This window comes from Sapajus apella, unplaced genomic scaffold (assembly GCF_009761245.1).
Source record: "Sapajus apella isolate SASKATOON/1434 unplaced genomic scaffold, GSC_monkey_1.0 scaffold127, whole genome shotgun sequence".
NCBI classification, from domain to species: domain Eukaryota; kingdom Metazoa; phylum Chordata; class Mammalia; order Primates; family Cebidae; genus Sapajus; species Sapajus apella.
The window spans coordinates 1,678,757-1,697,064 of NW_022437067.1; the positions used below are offsets into that span (position 1 = coordinate 1,678,757).

Sequence of the window (18,308 nt, forward strand, 5' to 3'; positions counted from 1 at the left end):
GTGTGGTGTGTGTGGTGTGTCTGTGATGTGTGTGTCTGTGGTATGTGTGGTGTGTGTCTGTGGTGTGTGTGTGGTGTGTGTGGCGTGTGTGGTGTGTCTGTGGCGTGTGTGGTGTGTGTGGTGTGTGTGGGGTGTGTGTGTGGGGGGTGTGTGTGTGTGGGGTGTGTGTGTGTGTGCACACGTGCACACAGACGCCTTGGGGTGGAGGCTGACATCAATGATGCCCCCCAAGAACCCCAGCCTCAGTGCTTTTAACTTTCCTGAATCCCCTCCTGCCACTTCCCAGCAGTTAGGGGGTGAAGTCAGAGCAGCTGGGGGTCACCTGCTGGGCTTTGCGCTTGCAAAGAATTTGCAAAACTGGGGGAGGGTGCGGAGGGATAAAATGGGGAGAAATGCCGGATATAGTCAGAGGGGAGTGGAGGCAGCAAACCACCCGGTTAGGTATACACCTGTGCGACAACCCGCATGACCTGCACATGTACCCCAGAACCTAAAGTAAAATTTAAAAAAAGGATTTGCAAAATGGGCATCAGGGGTGGGGGGGATGGGCGGGGCCAGATTGCTGGGGTGAGGGGGATGGCAGCTCCTAAAGTCAAGGATCCTACAGTGGCCGCTCCCTGACTCAGGAACTGCGCCCCTGTCTCCATCCTCAGGACAGGACTGCCTGGAGACAGGACATGACCCACGTTGGAGCACCGCCAAGAGCAAAGGCCATGGGGCTACCGCCTGTAACCCCTGCGCTTTGGGAGGCCCGGGCGGGAGGATCACTTGGGGTCAGGAGTTCCAGACCATCCTGGCCAACATGGTGAAACCCCGTCCTAGAAACACAAAAATTAGCCGGGCGTGGTGGCGGGCGCCTGTGATCCCAGCTACTTGGGACACTGAGGCAGGAGAATGGCTTGAACCCAGGAGGAGGAGGTGGCAGTGAGCAAGATCGCACCACTGCACTCCAGCCTGGGAGACAGAGCGCGGCTCCATCTCAAAAAACAAAAAACAAAACAAACACACACAATCCCCAGGCTGCTGGCAGGAGTCGCGGCCGGGGTGCAGGTCGGGGCGGTGCTGCCCGACGCACATTTAGCCACGAAGGGAATTGTCCTGCCCTACTGCGTAGAAAAAGCGCAGGAACCGCGTGCCCGCCAGACTCCGGCCGCTGAGCTATTTACATGCACGAAACGAAAGGCCTGGAAGGAAACGCGGGCTGCGCTTCGAACATTCCTTTTGCATTTCGGGACTGCGGCCCCTACATGGACGCGAGGAGCTGGCCCTGCCTCGGGTGCCCAGGAGGTCACCGCCACTCTGCCTCCGTTTATTCCCCCGTGAAACAGGAGGAAACGCATCCCTCGCTGCCTCGAAGGAGACTAACGAGAAACGGCAGCCCCAGCGCGCTCGCCGGGCGGGTGCTCACCCCTCCTGCGCGGCGGGGCCACGGGTCTCCACGGCCTCCCTCTGGCGGCGACCCTGCGTCCTGGACGGCCGGAGGCGCGGCGACCGCTGCAGCATCCCGCGCGCCTCCTCCCGCAGCACGGCCAGCAGCAGCCCCCGCTGGTTCCAGGGCACCAAGGCCTTGGCGGCCAGCAGCGCGTCCTCGGGCCGCAGCCTGCAGGCAGTGACATAGTCCAGCGTGCCCAGGAACGCGCTGCCCGCCAGCACCCGCAGCAGCCCGCGGCCGCACAGTGCGCGCACGCAGCCACCCAGGTGCGGCGCGTCCTGCTCCACCACCGCCTGGAAGTCCTCCAGGGCGCGCCGCGTGTCGCCGGTGTGTAGCGCGCAGAAGCCGCGCAGGGCCAGGAGGGGCGCGCGGTCCCCCGCACGGTCCCCAGCAGGGTCCTCGGGGCGCCGAGGCCGCAGTAGGCGCTCGCACAGCGCCCGGGCGCTCACCGCGTCCCCCGCCAGCAGCAGGCACTCAGCGAGGCGGATTCCCAGTGCGGGTCGCGCCCCGGCAGGCGCCAGGCGTAGCAGGACGCGGAGCGCGCCGATCACCGGGGCCAGCTGCTCCCGGCCCGCGTCCTCGCGGAGCTCGGGATGGTTCCGCACGGCTTCCTGGAAGCGGGCGAAGCCCACGTCTGCGGCCTCCTGCGCTTGAGCCCGGACGCGCTCCTGGTCCGGGGCGGAGAACACGGCCTGGAGCTGCCTGCGCGCCGCGGAAGGGCTTTCGCGGAAGGCCTCCTGCAGGTCCCGAAGTGCGTCCTGGGCCCGGCCGTCCAGGAAGAAGGCCGAGGCCGCGCGGGTGACCAGCAGGGCGGCCCGGCGCTCACCTGCGGAGAGAAGCAGAGGTGTGGGTCCCGCCTGGGGGGCCGGCTTCCCGGGGGTGCCACCTGCAGGCCCCCACCAGCTCCAGGCCTTGGACTCCGGGGTCCGTGAGTCCTCCTGCCCCTGGCGTCTCCCTCCAGTCTCCGGATGGCCCTGGGCATGGCTCTGCCAGGACACGAGTTGGCAGGAGGCCCGGGGCCCATTAGTGATGGAGCAGAGTGAGAACCGTGCTGGGCAAGCGGCAAGGGGGCCGCTGCCCTTCCTGCCAGCGACACTGCTCTCAGGGTGGGCTCAGAGTCACTCCTACCGCTCAGGGCAAACCAAATTTAGTCACAACGCCTTTCCCCCTGCCTGACTTTTAAATTATGGGTTTTAGGATTGGGTTTCCTTTTCTGGGAATCAGTGCCTCTCCGCTCCCCACCCCCGGCAGAGCTGAGGCTCTGACTCTATGACCTTTGCAGTGACCATTGACTCCTGGGCACTTTGCTTCTTGCCTTCTTTGGGCCAAGTGGGGACCCAGCGCTGGCACTTACTGAGGGCGGACCTAGCATTTATGGAATCTCATGCGCCTGTTCCCTGGTCTGCACTATACTGGGTTATGATGACCCACACGCAGGAAGGATTAAACGGGTTCACCCACATCCAGTGCGTGGAGGGGCCTGGTGCACCCCGTGGGTCAGTGAGGTCAGGGGCAGCAGCATCTCCATCTCAACTCCCCCAGGACCCTCTTTGCACACCCGCCCCCACCCCCTTGTTACAGTTCGTGTCTGAGCAAACGCGAATGGGGCTTTCTGATTGGTAAAGGAAGTAGAGCTGCCACATCCCAAGAAGGACGGCAGGCAGGGCTCACAGGCCATTGAGAGAGCCGGCGAACACTGGGTGCTGGGCGGAGCTTCAGGTCATGGCCCCACCCTTATTTTTTATTTTATTATTATTATTTTTTGAGACGGAGTTTCGCTCTTGCTACCCAGGCTGGAGTGCAATGGCGCGATCTCGGCTCAACGCAACCTCCGCCTCCCGGGTTCAGGCAATTCTCCTGCCTCAGCCTCCTGAGTAGCTGGGATTACAGGCACACACCACCATGCCCAGCTAATGTTTTGTATTTTTAGTAGAGACGGGGTTTCACCGTGTTGACCAGGATGGTCTCGATCTCTTGACCTCGTGATCCACCCGCCTCGGCCTCCCAAAGTGCTGGGATTACAGGCTTGAGCCACCGCGACCGGCCCCCACCCTCATTTTTACAGGCTTTGAAAGTGCTGCAGGGGAGGGAGGTTCTCAGGGTGCACCCCAGATCTCCCAACCTCTGCTCCAGTGCTTTTTGCACCGAGTCCTTCAGAATTTTCCAACAGCTTTTCCTTATAACCCCATGTGACAGTGACAAGAGCAACAATCCATTGCATTCAAACAGGATCCCGCAGAGGGCAAAATACCACACAGGTGCGGAAGCAAAGCCGCTGCTGTCCCCGCCCTGCTGCTGTGGAGGTAAGCGCAGAGCCCAGCACAGAAGGTGTCTCAGGCCTGGAGGCCAGCCAGGCAAGCAGCCGCAGGTCACCCTGCCTCGTCCTGGTGGCCAAAGTAAAAGACACTTTGAGCCTTTCCTGTCAGTTACTGACCCTTGAACACTGATCTTTGCAGTAGTGGCTCATGGGTCCCAGGGAGCTGCAGCCAGGGGAGAACACCTGGGGCCTGGGGGTGATGGGGGGCGATTTACTTTCCCACGTGAAAGGGTGGTCTCTCCTCTCTTTCCAGGATTCCAGTCACACACCAGGCCTCTTGATATTGTCTGCAGGTCACCCGGCCTCAGTTCATTTTTCTTCTGTTCTTCATATGGAGTAATTTCTATTCTGTCTTCAAGTTCACCGACCCTTCTGCTGTCTCTAATATTTTCATTTTAACAACTGCACTTTTCAACTCTAGATTTTTTTTTTTTTTTGAGATGGAGTTTTGCTTTGTCATTCAGGCTGGAGTGCATTGGTGCAAACATGGCTCACTGCAACCTTGACCTCCTGGGCTCAGTCTCCTGTGTAGCTGGGACTGCAGGCGTGCACCACCATACCTAGCTAACTTTTGACTTTTTTTGCAGAGATGGAGTCTTACTTTGTCACCCAGGGTGGTCTTGAACTCCCGGGCTTAAGTGATCCTCCCTCCTCAATCTCCCAAAGTGAGGAGACTCCTTTTTATGAAAAACCATACCCAGCCCGTTCCTTTTTATACTTACCATTTATCTATGAAGATTCCACATCAGTTCAGCCGTGAGGACCGTATTTCCTTTAGTCCTTGAATATATTACATGGTCCCTTTCAGGTCCTTAGTCTGCTAATTCCAGCATGTGGATCATGCTGAAGTCGGTTTCTAGGGATTTCTTTTTCTCCCAACTGTAGCTCACGTTTTATTTTCCTGTCTCTTTGCATGAATGGTAGCTTCTTCCCGCACAGCAGGCACGATGGACACTTTGTAGAGACTCTGGATTCAGTTACGTTCCTCTGAAGAGGGCTGAGTTTTGTTTCAGTGGCTGTGAAGTTGGCTGGGTTTAAACTCTAAATTCTGTTGCTTTTTGGCGAGCAGCACCAAAGTCTCCATTTGGTTTTTGCAGCTTCCAGTGGCTGCTCTTGCAGGCCACCTAGCCTTTCCCCTATATGTGCAGTTCAGTGGGCTGAAGATCTAAGTAGACTTAATACACAGATTTGGGGCCACACCCCCTCTGTGGCTCCCTCCTTTTCAGGGTTTCTCGTCTAACTTTCCATTCACTTTTCTCAGCCCCGAAGTGTCCTATGATACCTCAAGCCACGAGAACTTCAGCATCTGCTGAGCCATGACTCACAGGTTGAGGAATCCCCTCAGGCAAAGAGCTTCGGGGTGCACAGCTCACCTCACACGCCACCATGGTTCAAGGGTCAGCTGCTGGCTTCTGCCTGCGTGTGGTTACTAACCCATGCCTTCAAACAGTCTCTTCGTATATCTTGCCCAGCCATTGCGGGACGTGTAGGCAAGCTATTCCACAGTGACTCGAAGCCAGATCTATTGTTAGATAGAAAATGTTTGACTGGCTGGTGGGGAATGGAAATGCTATCACATGGTGGTTTTAATTTCCATTTTCCTGATGACTAGCGAGGTTCACTTATTAAAATTTTTCTCCAATCTGGTGGGTGGAAAATGGTTTCTCATTGTTTTAATTCTGCATTTCTCTCATTACGATGGTGCTGAATATTGTTCACATGTTTTATTAGCCATCTGTGTTTCCTCTTTTGGGGAATGCTTTTGCCAAGTCTTGTATTGAATTTTTTTTTTCTTATTGATATGTAGGAGTTCTTCAAATACTCTGCATACTAATTTATTTGCTCATTGTATATTTTGCAAGCATTTCCCTCTTTTTGTGGGCTATCATTTCAGTTTCTATAGTTATGGGCAAAATAGAGGTTTTAAAATTTAATTTAATCAGATGCGCCAGTTTTTTCTTTATTGATTCCCTGTTTGTGTCTTAGGATGACCAACTGTGTGTAGAAATCTTAATGACATTCTCAGATATTTTCTTTTAGAAACTGTAAAGTGCAGCAGTTTTCACGTGGAATTCACTTCTTCTCAAGCTGGGAGAGAGGAAATCAGTACCCTCCAACGAATCACGCTCCTTTTCCTTCCCTATAGATTTGCTACACTCATTCTGTCACCCGTTAAGTTTTAGATAGATGCGGGTCCGCTTCTGAGCTCTCTAATTCATTTTACTGGTCTTTCCATCTGTCCCTGAAGTCAATAAACTTCTATATTGATTAGTATAGCTTCGTGTTAACTGTCAGAGCAAATCCTCCTACGCCACCTCTTCTTTCTCCGAGTTCTGCTTCTCCTTCTCCTCTTCTTCTCCGTCTCACCTCCCCACTCCCCTACCTCTCCCTTCCCCTCCTCTTCCTCCTCCTTTTTCTTCTGTGGACAGTGACTATCTCTCCATTTACATATAGTCTTTCTTTTTTGATACAGGGTCTTGCTGTTGCCTGGGCTGGAGTGCAGCAATGTGATTATAGCTCACTGCAGCCTTCATCTCCCAAGCTCAAGAGATCCTCCCACCTCAGCCTCCTCAGTGGCTGGGATCACAGGTATGCACCACATGCCTGGAAATTTTTTTTTGTATTTTTAAAATTTTTTGTAGAGACCACGTCCCACTATGTTGCCCAGACTGGTCTCAGACTTCTGAGCTCAAGGGATCCTCCTGTTTCAGCCTCCCAAAGTGCTGGAATTACAGGCGTGAGCCGCCGAGGCATGGCTATAGGTATTCTTTATTATCTTTTAATAACGTTTTATACTTTTTCCATAAAGTCATGTGACTCTTTGAACTTAATCATTTTTCCGTTGCTGTGGTAAATGGTATGTTTTAAAGCCACAGAGCATCTATGTGTTGCTGGTGTTTATAAACAGTGTTTGCATATCCAGTTAAGTTTTGCTGCTGTGTTTAATGCCTTTTTCTTGCTTCTTTTGCAGTTTCTGTCTACATAGCTCATCATACTGCCTGGAATAATGACAAGATTGTGGCTTCCTTTCTGGTCTTACATGTTCTGTCTTGTTTTCTTATCTTATTGCATTGGCTAGGATCTCTAGCACAATGATGAGTGACTGGGAGCGTGCACAGCCTCCTCGTTATTGATTTTAAACGGAGGGCTTCTGAATTGTCACCATCAAGTATGATATTTATGGTAGGTTTTGGACAGCTATTTTTCAATTAAGTAAGTTTAGTTCTGTTTCTTGATTGCTAGAATTCTGGGAATGTTAAATATTATAAAACCCTTTTCCTGAATCTACTGCAATGATGATATGTTCTTCCTTATTCCACTAATTAATGTAGTGAATTATAAACTTGTGGAAACATAACGTTTTAAGTCCCGTGTTATAATATTTGGCCAGATTTTGGCTAAAACATGCATCAGAAACGGATGTTTTGGCCTAGTCAGCAGTTATTTCAGCTTATATTGCTGCGTAACCATCCGTTGTAAAACTAAGTGGCTTAAAACAGCAGTTAAGACTGGGCAACATAGCGACACCCCATCTCTACAAATAAATAAATAAATTAGCCAATCGTGGTGGCATGTGCCTCTAGTCCCAGCTGCTTGGGAGGCTGAGGCAGGAGGATCGCTTGAGCCTGGGAGATTGAGGCTGCAGTGAGCCATGATCGCACCACCGCACTCCAGGCTGGGAGACAGAGTGAGACCCTGTCTCAAGAAGGAAAATCCGACCATTTATATTTGGCCATAATTATCCTTCAGTTTGGGCTGGGCTAAGCTGGACAGTTCTGTTGGTCTCGCCTGGGGTCATTCGCGGCTGCAGCCATGCAGTGACTTTACTGGATGAGAGAATCTCAGGTGGCTTCACGCATGTGTCTGGGGCCTTGGTGATGGCTGTCAGCTAAGCCTCTGTCTGTTTCCTCTCTGGTCATGATTCCAGCCTCCTTACATGGCCCTGGGATCATTCTAAGGTGAAGGCGGAAGCTGTGGGTCCTCTGAGGCTTGAGCCCCAGAAGCCATCACTTCTACCACATGCTACTGGTCCTAGCAAGGCACAAGGCCATGCGAATTCTGTACGGAGAACAGACCCTGGCTCTTGCTGGGAGGAACACAGGGATCGAGGCTGTGCTTTCCCACCTTCCCCAGCAGCTCTTAATGAAGCACTTGAACAAGTTGGAAGTGGCTGCCAGTCCCTTAGGAGACAAGCGTGCAGGGAGCCATGGTACCTGGATGCATGCTTAGCAGCTGCCCCGAGCGCAAGTGGCATTTATTCTGTATCTTGTCCTCACACATCCTGTGTCCCTGCGTGTCTACTTACTAAAAAGGGAACTTTCCCGAATTACAGAAGGGTTTTGCTACGGTTTGAATGTTTGTCCCCTCCAGAACTCATGCTGCAGTCTAACCGCCATTGTAACGGTATTGACAGGTGGGAGCTTTGAAGGTGATTTGGCTGAGGGGGCTCTGCCCTTGTGGGTGGGATCAAGGCTAGTTCGGCCCCTTTCACCTCTTTGCTCTTCTGCCAAGTGAGGATGCAAGCATTCAAGGTGCCATCTCGGAATCCGAATCCGCAAGCCTGCTGGGGCTTGGTCTTGGACTTCCAGCCTCCAGAACGGGGGCTCATTCATTTCTCCGTGTTATAGAGCACCCAGCCCATGGCACCTGTCACAGCCCCACAAATGGAACCACTGGTCTGTGCCTTGTTCCCAAGGACTTTGGAAAGTAACCTCCAGATGGAAGGTCGTTTGTTGCAGGAAACTACATTTGTAAAAAGTCTGTTATAGGAAAATTCATTTGTTCACTTCTTGTCGTAAGCCATGCTTGTGCTGGTGGTGGCGATATGGGGACTCCCTTGCCCTGGGTTTAGTGGATGCACAATTCTTAGGGCAGGTGTCCCCGTACACACCGGAGCCATGGCAGACATGGATGAGCTTCCAGTGGCCTCCCGGGAGGGTGCTGGTGGGAGGCTGGGCTGTGGTCCTGGGTGCTCCTCCAGAAGGAGGAGCCAGTGAAGGGACCAGGCAGGAGCAATGTCTCAATCTGGGGGAGTCTGCCTCCGACACCCCTTTTCCCATCCATGCTTCCCTCCGCAATTCAGTGGCTCAGGATGAACTCTTAGAACATTCCTGACGCCCCTTCTCTATGCCTCCCTCCACCGGCAGATGTACACACAGTCTGGCTACTTCTAACTCTCAGACCCATGCTTTCTCTGCAGCAATTTCTCCCTCATCTGAATTCCATCATCTCTCTCCTGAACCACTGTCCCAGCCTCCCGGCCTCCCCGCCACTCAGCCTCCCGGCCTCCAAACCTCTTAGCCCCTCAGTCCCCCAGCCTCCCAGCCCCTCAGCCTTCGAGCAGGCCTGTCCTTACTCTGTCTCCGCTGGCACATTCTACACACGGCAGCCAGAGGAAAGTTTAAAAATGCAGCTCAGAGGCCAGTCATCCCAGCACTCTGCGGGACTAAGGTGGGCGGATCACCTGTGGTCAGGAGTCTGAGACCAGCCTGGCCAACATGGTGAAACCCCGTCTCTACTAAAAATACAAAAATTAGCTGGACACGGTGGCAGATGCCTGTGATCCCAGCTACTTGGGAGGCTGAGGCAGGAGAATCTCTTGAGCCTGGGAGGTGGAGGTTTCGGTGAGCTGAGATCGTGCCACTGCACTCCAGCCTGGGCAGCAAGAGCAAAACGTCTCAAAAATAAATAAATAAGCAAATAAATTGAAAACAATGCAGCTCAGAGCACCTGGCCCCACAGCTTAGCCTCACTGCGCTGAGGGTGACATCCAAGGGCCTTGGGAGGCCAGGAGGATGGAGCCCCATGGCTGCCGTCTTCAGCAGCCATCCCCTCCCCCTTCCCTCCGACAGCCACCCTGGCCTCCACAGTGGCAGGGACAGCCCAAGCTCTCGCTCCCTTCAGGAATGGGCACATTTGCTTCTGCTGCCTGGAATCCTCAGTCTCAGCCTGAGTGACCCCTCCTCCGAGAAGCTTTCCCTGATTGCCGGCTGGAGCAGTACCTTGCGTGCCCCATTTCTTAAAGGGTGCATTTTGTTTGCGTCTTTGGGTGCCCCAAAGGGGCAGGGCCTGACTTTCTTGTCACCCAGGTGCCCCAGCCTCAGCCCAGCCTCACCCCATCACGGCAGGACATAACCACGTGGGGAGGGTAGTGGGGCAGCTTTCACCCTGGCTATGCAGGGCCACGCCATTCTCCTACCTTGGGGTCCGCTGCCGGTGGGGTGGGCCTCCAGGGTCCGGCTGCAGGCTGCCAGGCAGTCCTCATATCTGCCGCTGTGGAGCAGAGCTTCAGGGGACAGGGTGTCACTCCGGGTGCCCCTGGGGTCCAGAGCTGCCAGGAGTCGCTGGCCGCCGCTCTCCTGCTGGCTGGCACTGTGCCCAGCCCCCAGATGTCCCGACAGGTAGTCCTGGAGGGCGCTGAGCAGCGCAGGGAGGTAGGGCTGCTGGTGGGTGCGAATGAAAGCCACTGTCCTGTCGGCGCTGGAGGCGAAAGCCTGGAGGTAGGCGGCCACGCCGTCCCCAGCCCGCGCCCCGGACAGGACCCAGGCCAGGGCGCGCGTCAGCCGCAGCTCCAGGACCTGCTGGGAGTGAGAGTCCAGCAGGGCGCTGCAGCGCTGTGCCACTTCCTCGTGGCGCCCGCGGGCCAGCAGACCGGCCAGCAGGTGCAGGACGGCGGCCGGGTGGTCCGGGCAGAGGGCGCCCAGGAAGGCGGAGGCCAGCGACCCCGTCAGGGAGACCACTGCCATGCCGTCCCAGTGGATGGCGGGGATCTGGCTGTCCCCGCGGCACCAGGCCTCCAGGGTGGCCAGCACCGCCGCCCCCCGAGCCTGGGCCAGGGCAGTGCGCACGCTCTGCACAGCCGAGGGGGCGTGGCAGCTGAAGGCAGCCAGGTAGAAAGCGGTGGCCAGGGGCGGCTCCCCCAGCGCCAGGTGCTGCTCCCCCTCCCGGCAGAGGCAGGCCACCAGCTCCTGGGCCGACATCACGCCTGGGTCCCCAGCGGGCCCATGTCCAGTCCTCACTGTACCTGGGGGTGAGGAAGCATGGTGGGTACGCAGAGGGTGGCCAGTTCACCTCCCTGTGGCTGCCCATGCCCAGCCTCAAGCCACCTCCGCCGCTTCCCACTGAGCCCCCAGGGTCAGTGGAGACCCCACGGAGTGAAAACTGGGGGGTCCTGGGCTGGGGCTGCCTCCCACTGTTCACATCTGTGGCCTCAGCCTCCTCCTCTGCTGAGGAATGGGACAGTGGCCCCGCCCAGCTCATGCCCTCTCAGAATTTCTGATCCCTGAGTGTGCATGGTGGGAGGGTTACGGCGGCCTGAGGGGTCAGGGCCAGCCCCGCCCTCGGCCCCTCCCAACCTGAGCCCCTCAGGAAGGCGCGCCCTTGTCAGTGAAGGCTGCGCTCTCAGCTGGACTCAGGGCCACGCCCTGCTCACGCTCTCACACCTGGGCCATTTGAGGGGGATGCCCAGTGCGCCTGCCAGGCCCTCGGGTCGGGGGAGCCACCCTGGCCCATGGGGGGTTCAGTTCTGAGGTTGAGGTTCCAGGGACAGCCCGTGGTACTCCCCTCTTCCGCCTCCCGAGGCCTCCTGACCTGAAGAACGATGGCCCTTTCTTCCCTCGTGAAACACGCAGCCCCGGCATGCCCTCTGGGCCCACAGACACTCACACTGGCCTGCAGCTCGGAGGCTGAGCTGGCTGCGCCCTGCGGACCCAGGTGCCCTTGTGGGTTGTGGGGGACCCAGGCCTGGGTGGGGCTCCCGAGACTGCTGTGTGCGGGTTGGGGAAGGCACAGCCCGTGGTTTCCTGGGAGAGCGTCAACACCTGCAGGTCTCCGGGCTGTCCTGCAGCGCCCTGCTGTGGCCGGAAGTGACCAGGCCCTGGTCCCGCCCCCGCCCCGCCCCGCCCCGCCCTTTGGGGAGGGTGTGGAGCCCCTGCAGTGTAGACACAGCAGTCAGGGTCAAGTCTGAGGGTACAGGGCGGGGTGTCAGCAGGGCCGGGGCTGCTAGGCCTAGTTCTTCAGCTCCATGACTTTGACCAGGGCCCAGGGCCTGTGTGGGTAGCGCAGGGGGAGGTTTATTAAGACATTTCCCATTACTCCATGTTGATCACTTTCATTTTAATTGCCCTAATTAGGCGGGAGCTGTAATGGAGTGGGGCTGTCACCAGGGCTGTGGAAGGCCTGGGGCACAGAGGTGGCAGGTCTGCACGACAGTTGTGATGGCAGCAGCGCCGATAGGCCCCCTGCGTCTTTGCCCTGCGCACAGTGCCCTGCCCTGGGCCCACGGGCACCGGCTGGATGAGCCTGGCGGTCTCGGAGGGTCTGGAGCCGTGATCGCAGCCCCTGCCTGAGGGCAGCACACCTGGACGAAGGTAACCCCAGGGCCTCCTCCAGGCCATCCCCCACTTCACATTTGGCCGCAGACAAAAGCTGGCAGCGGAGCTGGGCAGGGAGGCCGAGGCCGGTGCCTGGCAGTTTCCAAGTCTTGTGTTCGGGTTTGTGTTCCTTTAGTATGTGAGTCAAAAGGATTTCCACCATTTCCAACTCAAGGTGAGCAGAGGGCACGCTGCGCATTTGCCCTCCACACACTGTCCCGCTCAAGACCACTGGGGACTGACAGTGTGGGGAGCTGGCTCATCTGATACTTCGGGGGAAACAGGGTTTGAGGGTGACGGAAGCATTCGGCCCTGACTGGATGCACTTGCATTGACACCCCGGGTGCCAGGACTGAGCAGGTCCACACAGAATCAGCCCCCACCCGCAGGAATCGGCCCCCACCTGCAACAACCACTTGTCCTTAGACTGCTGAAAAGCACTCAGAAGCTGCTCCCAACACCCCGGGGGCCGCTCCTCCTGCTCTGAGCCTGCTTGGCCGCCCCAGTTTATGTGGTCAGACCTGGCTAGGTGGGAGGAGGGGCAGGACACTGCGTCAGCCCCTAGCAGGGCCCCCCTCACCCCCTGCACTCAGACCGCAGAAATGAAAGGGCCTGGAGCACGCGGTCCCCACCAGAGACACCCTCCGGAGGGCCCGCCACTGGCAGGACCCATCCCAGTCACACCACATGCCTGGGCTAAAGTCGCCACTGTCTGGGAGGAGCTCTGGGCCATCTCCAGAATGTTCTGCTTGAGCAGGAGCACAGCAGAGAAGCCGCCAGTGAGAGCAGTTGACAGTGGAGCTGGCTGACCTCACAGCTGTGCGCACAGGGCCGCGCGGGGGCTGCTGGCACAGGCACGGCTTCTGCAGGTGCCACAGAGCAGCGAGGTGCCCGCCCCGGGGCTGGGCTCTCCCGCCTGCCTGGAGCTCCTCTTCTGCTCCCCCAGCGCAGGCATGGGTGTGCCCATCGGGCAAGGGAATCTTCAGGAACCCTTCCCAGGGCCGCCTCAGAGGCTCCCTGAGAGGGACGGGGAGGAGGAGTCCGGGGCTTGTGGTCTTTACGCAAACAGCTGCGCTTCATTCACCCTGGTCAGCGGAACCCCTGTCCTCCAGACACCCGAGTGCCCTCGAAGGTCAGGCCGGCAACTGGGAGGCAGGCCCAGCTGTGAGCTGCCACCAAGCCCCTTCCCGCAGGACCCCGGAAACCCCTCCAGTGCCGGCAGCCTGAGGCTGATCTTCCCCAGCTGGGAGGGAGGGCCACAGGCTCCTGCTGCTGGGGGCTGCCAGCGTGGGCGGCAAGGATCCGGGGCCTTGGCAACCTCTGGGTGGTGGGGCACGTGTCCTTGTCCCCCAACCATCACAGCACAAAGCAGGGGGTCCCCACAGCCCAGGCCCAGGGCCCAGCCAGGCCTGCATGCCCTTCTGCAAGGCACGGCCTCCTCACAGCTTCCCCAGGGCTGCAGCCTCCTCACCCACCTGCGCCTCTTCCCGGGTAGGTGCTCACCTGGGGAAGGAGATGAATTTGGCTAAGCCAGCCCCGGTTAGAGAGGGGAAGCCTTAGCAACAGCTCAAGGCTGCACTCCAAACCCCAAAAGCGTGGCCCTGGCCCTGGGCTCTCTCGGGGTGCTCCCCTGCTCTACTGACCTGAGAGCAGGTGCAACTCTGGTCATTTCCCTGGCTAGGTGCCCACCCCACCCAAGGGGCACCTCCATCCCACGCGCCCCAGATTGCCCTCCCAGGTTGTGTGAGCCCCTCAGAGCCCCGGCTATCGGGGCTTAGGACACTCCCCCGTGACTTGGAGCACTTCAGCTCAGGGGAGCCCCTCCGGCCCCGGCATTTACCTGGGGTATCGTCCAGGAGACCTGGGCAGCTTCAGGGGACCAGGGTAGGGCCGGGGGACATCACCGTCACCAGATGAAATTTTCACCTCTTGACCCTGGGCCACACAGGCAGGACCTGCAGATGGACAGCCAGGCAGAGAAGTGCACAGCCCTCCCTTGCAGAGCCTGGGGTTGGGGAGGCCTCTCCGCTCCACGCAGCCCCTCTGAGCTAAGCTTCTTGCAGATCCGGCAGCCGGCAGGCGGGACAGGGCCCATCTCCACCCCTGAGCCGGCTCCTCTCATTCCCTGGGGCTCCTGTTCCATCCTTGATCAATAATGCAGTGGAGGGAGGAGCCCCCATCCTTCCGGCCGCCACCCGCCAGCTGCTCCCACTGCTGCCATCTGAGCTGCAGGGGTGGCTTCTGAGGGCCCCTTTGCATTCTGGGGCTGCTGTGGGTGAGGCCGAGGGCCAGGCGCCTGTTTTACGGAGGAGCAGGTTTGCCATATTCACATCCTGGCACCATGGAGGCTCGGGGGTTCCTGTGGACCCGCAGCTCAGCTGTGGACTGGAGTGCCTTTGGGGGACGCTGGAGGAAGAGGCTCTCTCGGGGCCGGCACTCTGGGTAGGGAGGAGCTTTGCCGAACTGTGTGGCTGGTTTCTGAGGCCGAAGGGGACACTCAGCCCGGCAGCATCCTGCCTGCCTGCAGGGACTCTGACCACGCAGCCCCAGGGGAAGGGCTAGGTCAAGGAAGGGGCCACAACCCCACAGCCCCTCCCAGACCTCGTCTGTCCTCACACCCACACCTGCCCATCCGCAGGCCTCCAGCTTCCCTGCCAAGGCATACCCTGGGCGTGACGCCTTCTCATCTCCCACCCCTGCGAGGCTCCCACTCCAGGCTGCCCACCGTGGTCCCGTCCGCTCCCACACTTGGAATCTGCACCCTCATCTTCCAGTGCCTGGCCACTCAGCCCAGTCACGCCGACCCCTTCCTGGGCTGAACCCCATCCTGTTCCCCACAGCCCGTTCCTGCCCCAGGGCCTTTGCACTGCTGGCTGCTGCCCCCACAGCCCGGAGGTCTGGGCGCAGTCCTTCTTCCTTCAGCAGACCTTGGCCGACTTCCCCACCTCACGCAGCCCCACTGCTGCTCCCTGGACCCACCCCCTCTGCCACCCACACTCCTGTTTGCACCGGTGGTGTTTCCTCCTTGGTGTGTGGGTGAGGAGGGCAGGGGGTGCCACCCCCCCAGCAGGTGCCTGGCAGGTAGGAGAGAAGGGAAGGAGTGAAGGAAGGAACGAGGGAGGGAGGCTGAACGGAGGCGTGTTCTCTGACCTCTGCGTTACACTGGGCAGCGGAGAGCCCAGCTTCCCTGGGATGAGGTTGGCCTAGAGTCACAGGCCTCCTGGACTCAACTGGGCAGGGCAGGGCTCTGCTTCCGTCACGCGGAGAAGCCCGGGAAGCTCCACTTTCTCCTTTGTCTTTTCCGTTCCCTGAAACTTCCCAACCAACAGGCCCCGGGGAGAGATTGATGATCGCGGGGCGGGAGCTGGGGGCCGGGCTGTGTACACAGCCGGTGCTGGTGTGAACTAACGAAGTTTATTAACCAGGCAGCCCGGAATCATTAATCACGCAGAAAAATAACACAGCGAAATGACTTTTCAAAATGCCGTTGGTATAATTATCGTCTTGCCCGTTACACTAAATGCCGCCATTTATATCTGTGATACTTACGTATGCAAACAGTAATTAACGTGGTAATGAACCGGGGGCCCCAGAGCCTCCCCTCCCTGAGCTAATTTGCATGTTAATTATCATTAGCGACCAGGGAAACAAGTTCTAAACAGCCTAATTAGCAGCCGGATCATTTTTACAAGAGATCACATGCACTTTGACACGTGAACCAGTGTGAGATTAATGAACTCAGGCGAGGCTGCCCCTCCCGCGAGGTGGGGGTGGGGGTGGCCTTGGTGGTCTCTGGGATGCCCATCAGCAGGGTGCTGTTAGGAGGCGGCGGCCGATGACCTCAGGCTGGCCCCTGAATGGTGGGGCTCAGGCTTCTCTCCACCTCGGGGCTTGGGTTGGTGTGACTAGGAAAGCAAGGGCCCTGGTGAAGAAGAATTATTCTGACCCTTGGCAAGGAAGACTTTATTCAAGGCTATTGCACAGGGGAGAGAGACGGTTCCGTCCCAGAAGCCAGGACAAGTGGGGTCCATAGCCCAGGAGCCGGGTAGGGGCTTGGTGGATGGATGGAAAATGACAAAGGGGAGGCATCAGGGCAGGGAGATCGTTGCTAAACCGACTTCATAGCTTCTTGCTCAGGGCAGAGTGATCCCATATCCAGGGCGGGAGCGGCTGGAAGCTGCCTTAGTGGGAGTCCTGTGACAGCTGGACCCCACAGGCTGAAGCGGGGCCCAGGTGAGGCCGATTGAGAAGTGCACTCAGCAGCCAGCTGAGTTTCCATCCCAAAGCCCAGGTCGTCTGCTTTTGGGATGGGAAACTCAATGGGCTGCTGAGTGCTCTTCCCAATGGTCATCTGCCTATTCCCTCTCCTGGGTCCTGAGCCTCTTGGTCAACTGGGGCTTTGCTTCTCCCAAGAGACGCTGTTTATCCAACCAGACATGTGTGCCCCGCCCTCCCCCACCTTCAGAACAGCCCTGTGGGGGTGAGAACCCTCACCATTTCAGCAAGCAGGAAGCCCAGGGACAGAGAGATGGGAGCCTAGCCCAGGCCTGCAGCCCTAGCAGCTGCTGAGCCCCGGACCCTGCCGCCCCTGGACACGCCAGGCAGTTCCTGCCCCAGGGCCTTTGCATCACAAAGAGCCCTGCGCAGGCTGGCGTCCACCCTGACTGCACCATTCAACCTCCATCCCATCCTTTCCCACAGAATTTTCTCAGGCTCTTGCCTGGCGTCAGTGTTGTTCTGCGTGTCTCCCTGGTGAGAGTGCCGGCTGCCGTGGCAGGATGTGGCCACCTGTTGACCACCCCCTCCCCAGCGCCTCCCTCAGCCCAACGCCCAGCACCTCCCCAGCACTGTGGAGTGGGGGCGAGGCTGGCGGTGAATCACCCCAGAGTGGGGGCTGAAGATGTTTTTTGAAAAGGGCTCTGATCGCGAAGTTTACGTTCCACTCAGCCGTGGTAGCACAAAGGTAGCCATGGGAGGACAGCGTGCAGACACCGGGCCAGCCCTGTGGCCACGGCACCCGGCGTTGGCATCCTAAAACCAGATACTGGCCGGCTGCCTAACACCTGAGACGCCCGCCACGCTCTGTCTTAGACCCCCTGAGCCTCACCTGCCTTTCTCTCCGTTTGATGTGGGCTCTGGGTGACTTCGGACAGCAGCATCCGGCACAGTAGGGCTATCCCTTGCCTCCTGCCCGGGTCCCTGAGGACGAAGCTGCAGGGCGGTGCCCAGAGCCTGCAGGGCAGTCAGTGCCCAGGAGCCTGGGGGAGCCTCTCCTTTTCTGCTGCACAAAAGAAGGTCCTGGGCACAGATCGCTGCGTGGAGTTTCCTGGGCCACGTGCAGGGGACACCTGGTGACTCATCTTCCTCCAGGCCACCTCCTATGGCTTCCCTCTCTCCGTCGGTCACACTGCTCCTGGGATTGTTCTTCCTGTTGGGATCATGGCCCCAAGGCCCTTGCTCATTAGGCTGTGCTTGCTTTCGGGGGAGCCCCGATCAAGGTGGTCTTGGAAAGCAGCCCCTTAGGGTGGGATTTTGGAGCTGGGTCACTCGCTCCAAGAGATCATGTGCACTTAGACACGTGAACCAGTGTGAGGGATGGAACCAGACAAGGCTGCCCCTCCCGTACCCGGGCCTGGTGCTGGTGAAAAGTGGGGGAGGCGAGGACCCTGACAGGCAGCTCCACAGTGTCCTGGCTTCGCTGGGCTGACTGGGCTGCGGTGAGGGTGGAGGTGAGACCTGGGACACGCAGGGACAGTGGCCATTGTACCACGTGAGGGCAGTGGTGCCGATGAGGATGGTGGGGGGGCTGCCTTCTGCTTTCTGTAGCAGACGCCTTGAGAGAAAGCCACTGTTTTGGGGTTCCTGTCCGATGAGGCACGAGGGGCCCACTGGGGGCTCTGTGGGGCTTGATGAGATTCTTAGAAACCTCCCCTGAAGCTGCAGGGCAGACCTGGCCGGAAATCAGACCCGGGCTCCTGCAGGCGGGATGATGGCTCAGGCACTAGCAGGAGGGATGGCGGCCCGGGCTCTATCAGGGGGGATGACAGGCCAGGCTCTATCAGGAGGGATGACGGGCCAGGCTCTAGCAGGAGGGATGACGGGCCAGGCTCCAGCAGGGGGGATGACGGGCCAGGCTCCAGCAGGGGGGATGACGGGCCAGGCTGTATCAGGGGGGATGACGGGCCAG

The 18,308-nt window shown here is 58.4% G+C and overlaps 1 protein-coding gene across 1 annotated transcript in view; it reads right to left on the reverse strand.

Annotated features, from left to right (window-relative positions):
* The window catches only part of TTC34 (tetratricopeptide repeat domain 34), a 25,535-nt gene extending 14,773 nt beyond the window's left edge, over nucleotides 1–10,762 (reverse strand). The window contains exons 1-2 of the mRNA XM_032262190.1: nucleotides 9,949–10,762; nucleotides 1,409–2,258 (exon numbers count right to left, since the gene is read on the reverse strand). Coding sequence (XP_032118081.1) covers nucleotides 1,409–2,258; nucleotides 9,949–10,729 — 1,631 coding nt within the window. The 5' untranslated portion in view covers nucleotides 10,730–10,762. The remainder of the gene's footprint in view (nucleotides 1–1,408; nucleotides 2,259–9,948) is intronic.
* Between the last annotated feature and the right edge of the window lie 7,546 nt (nucleotides 10,763–18,308).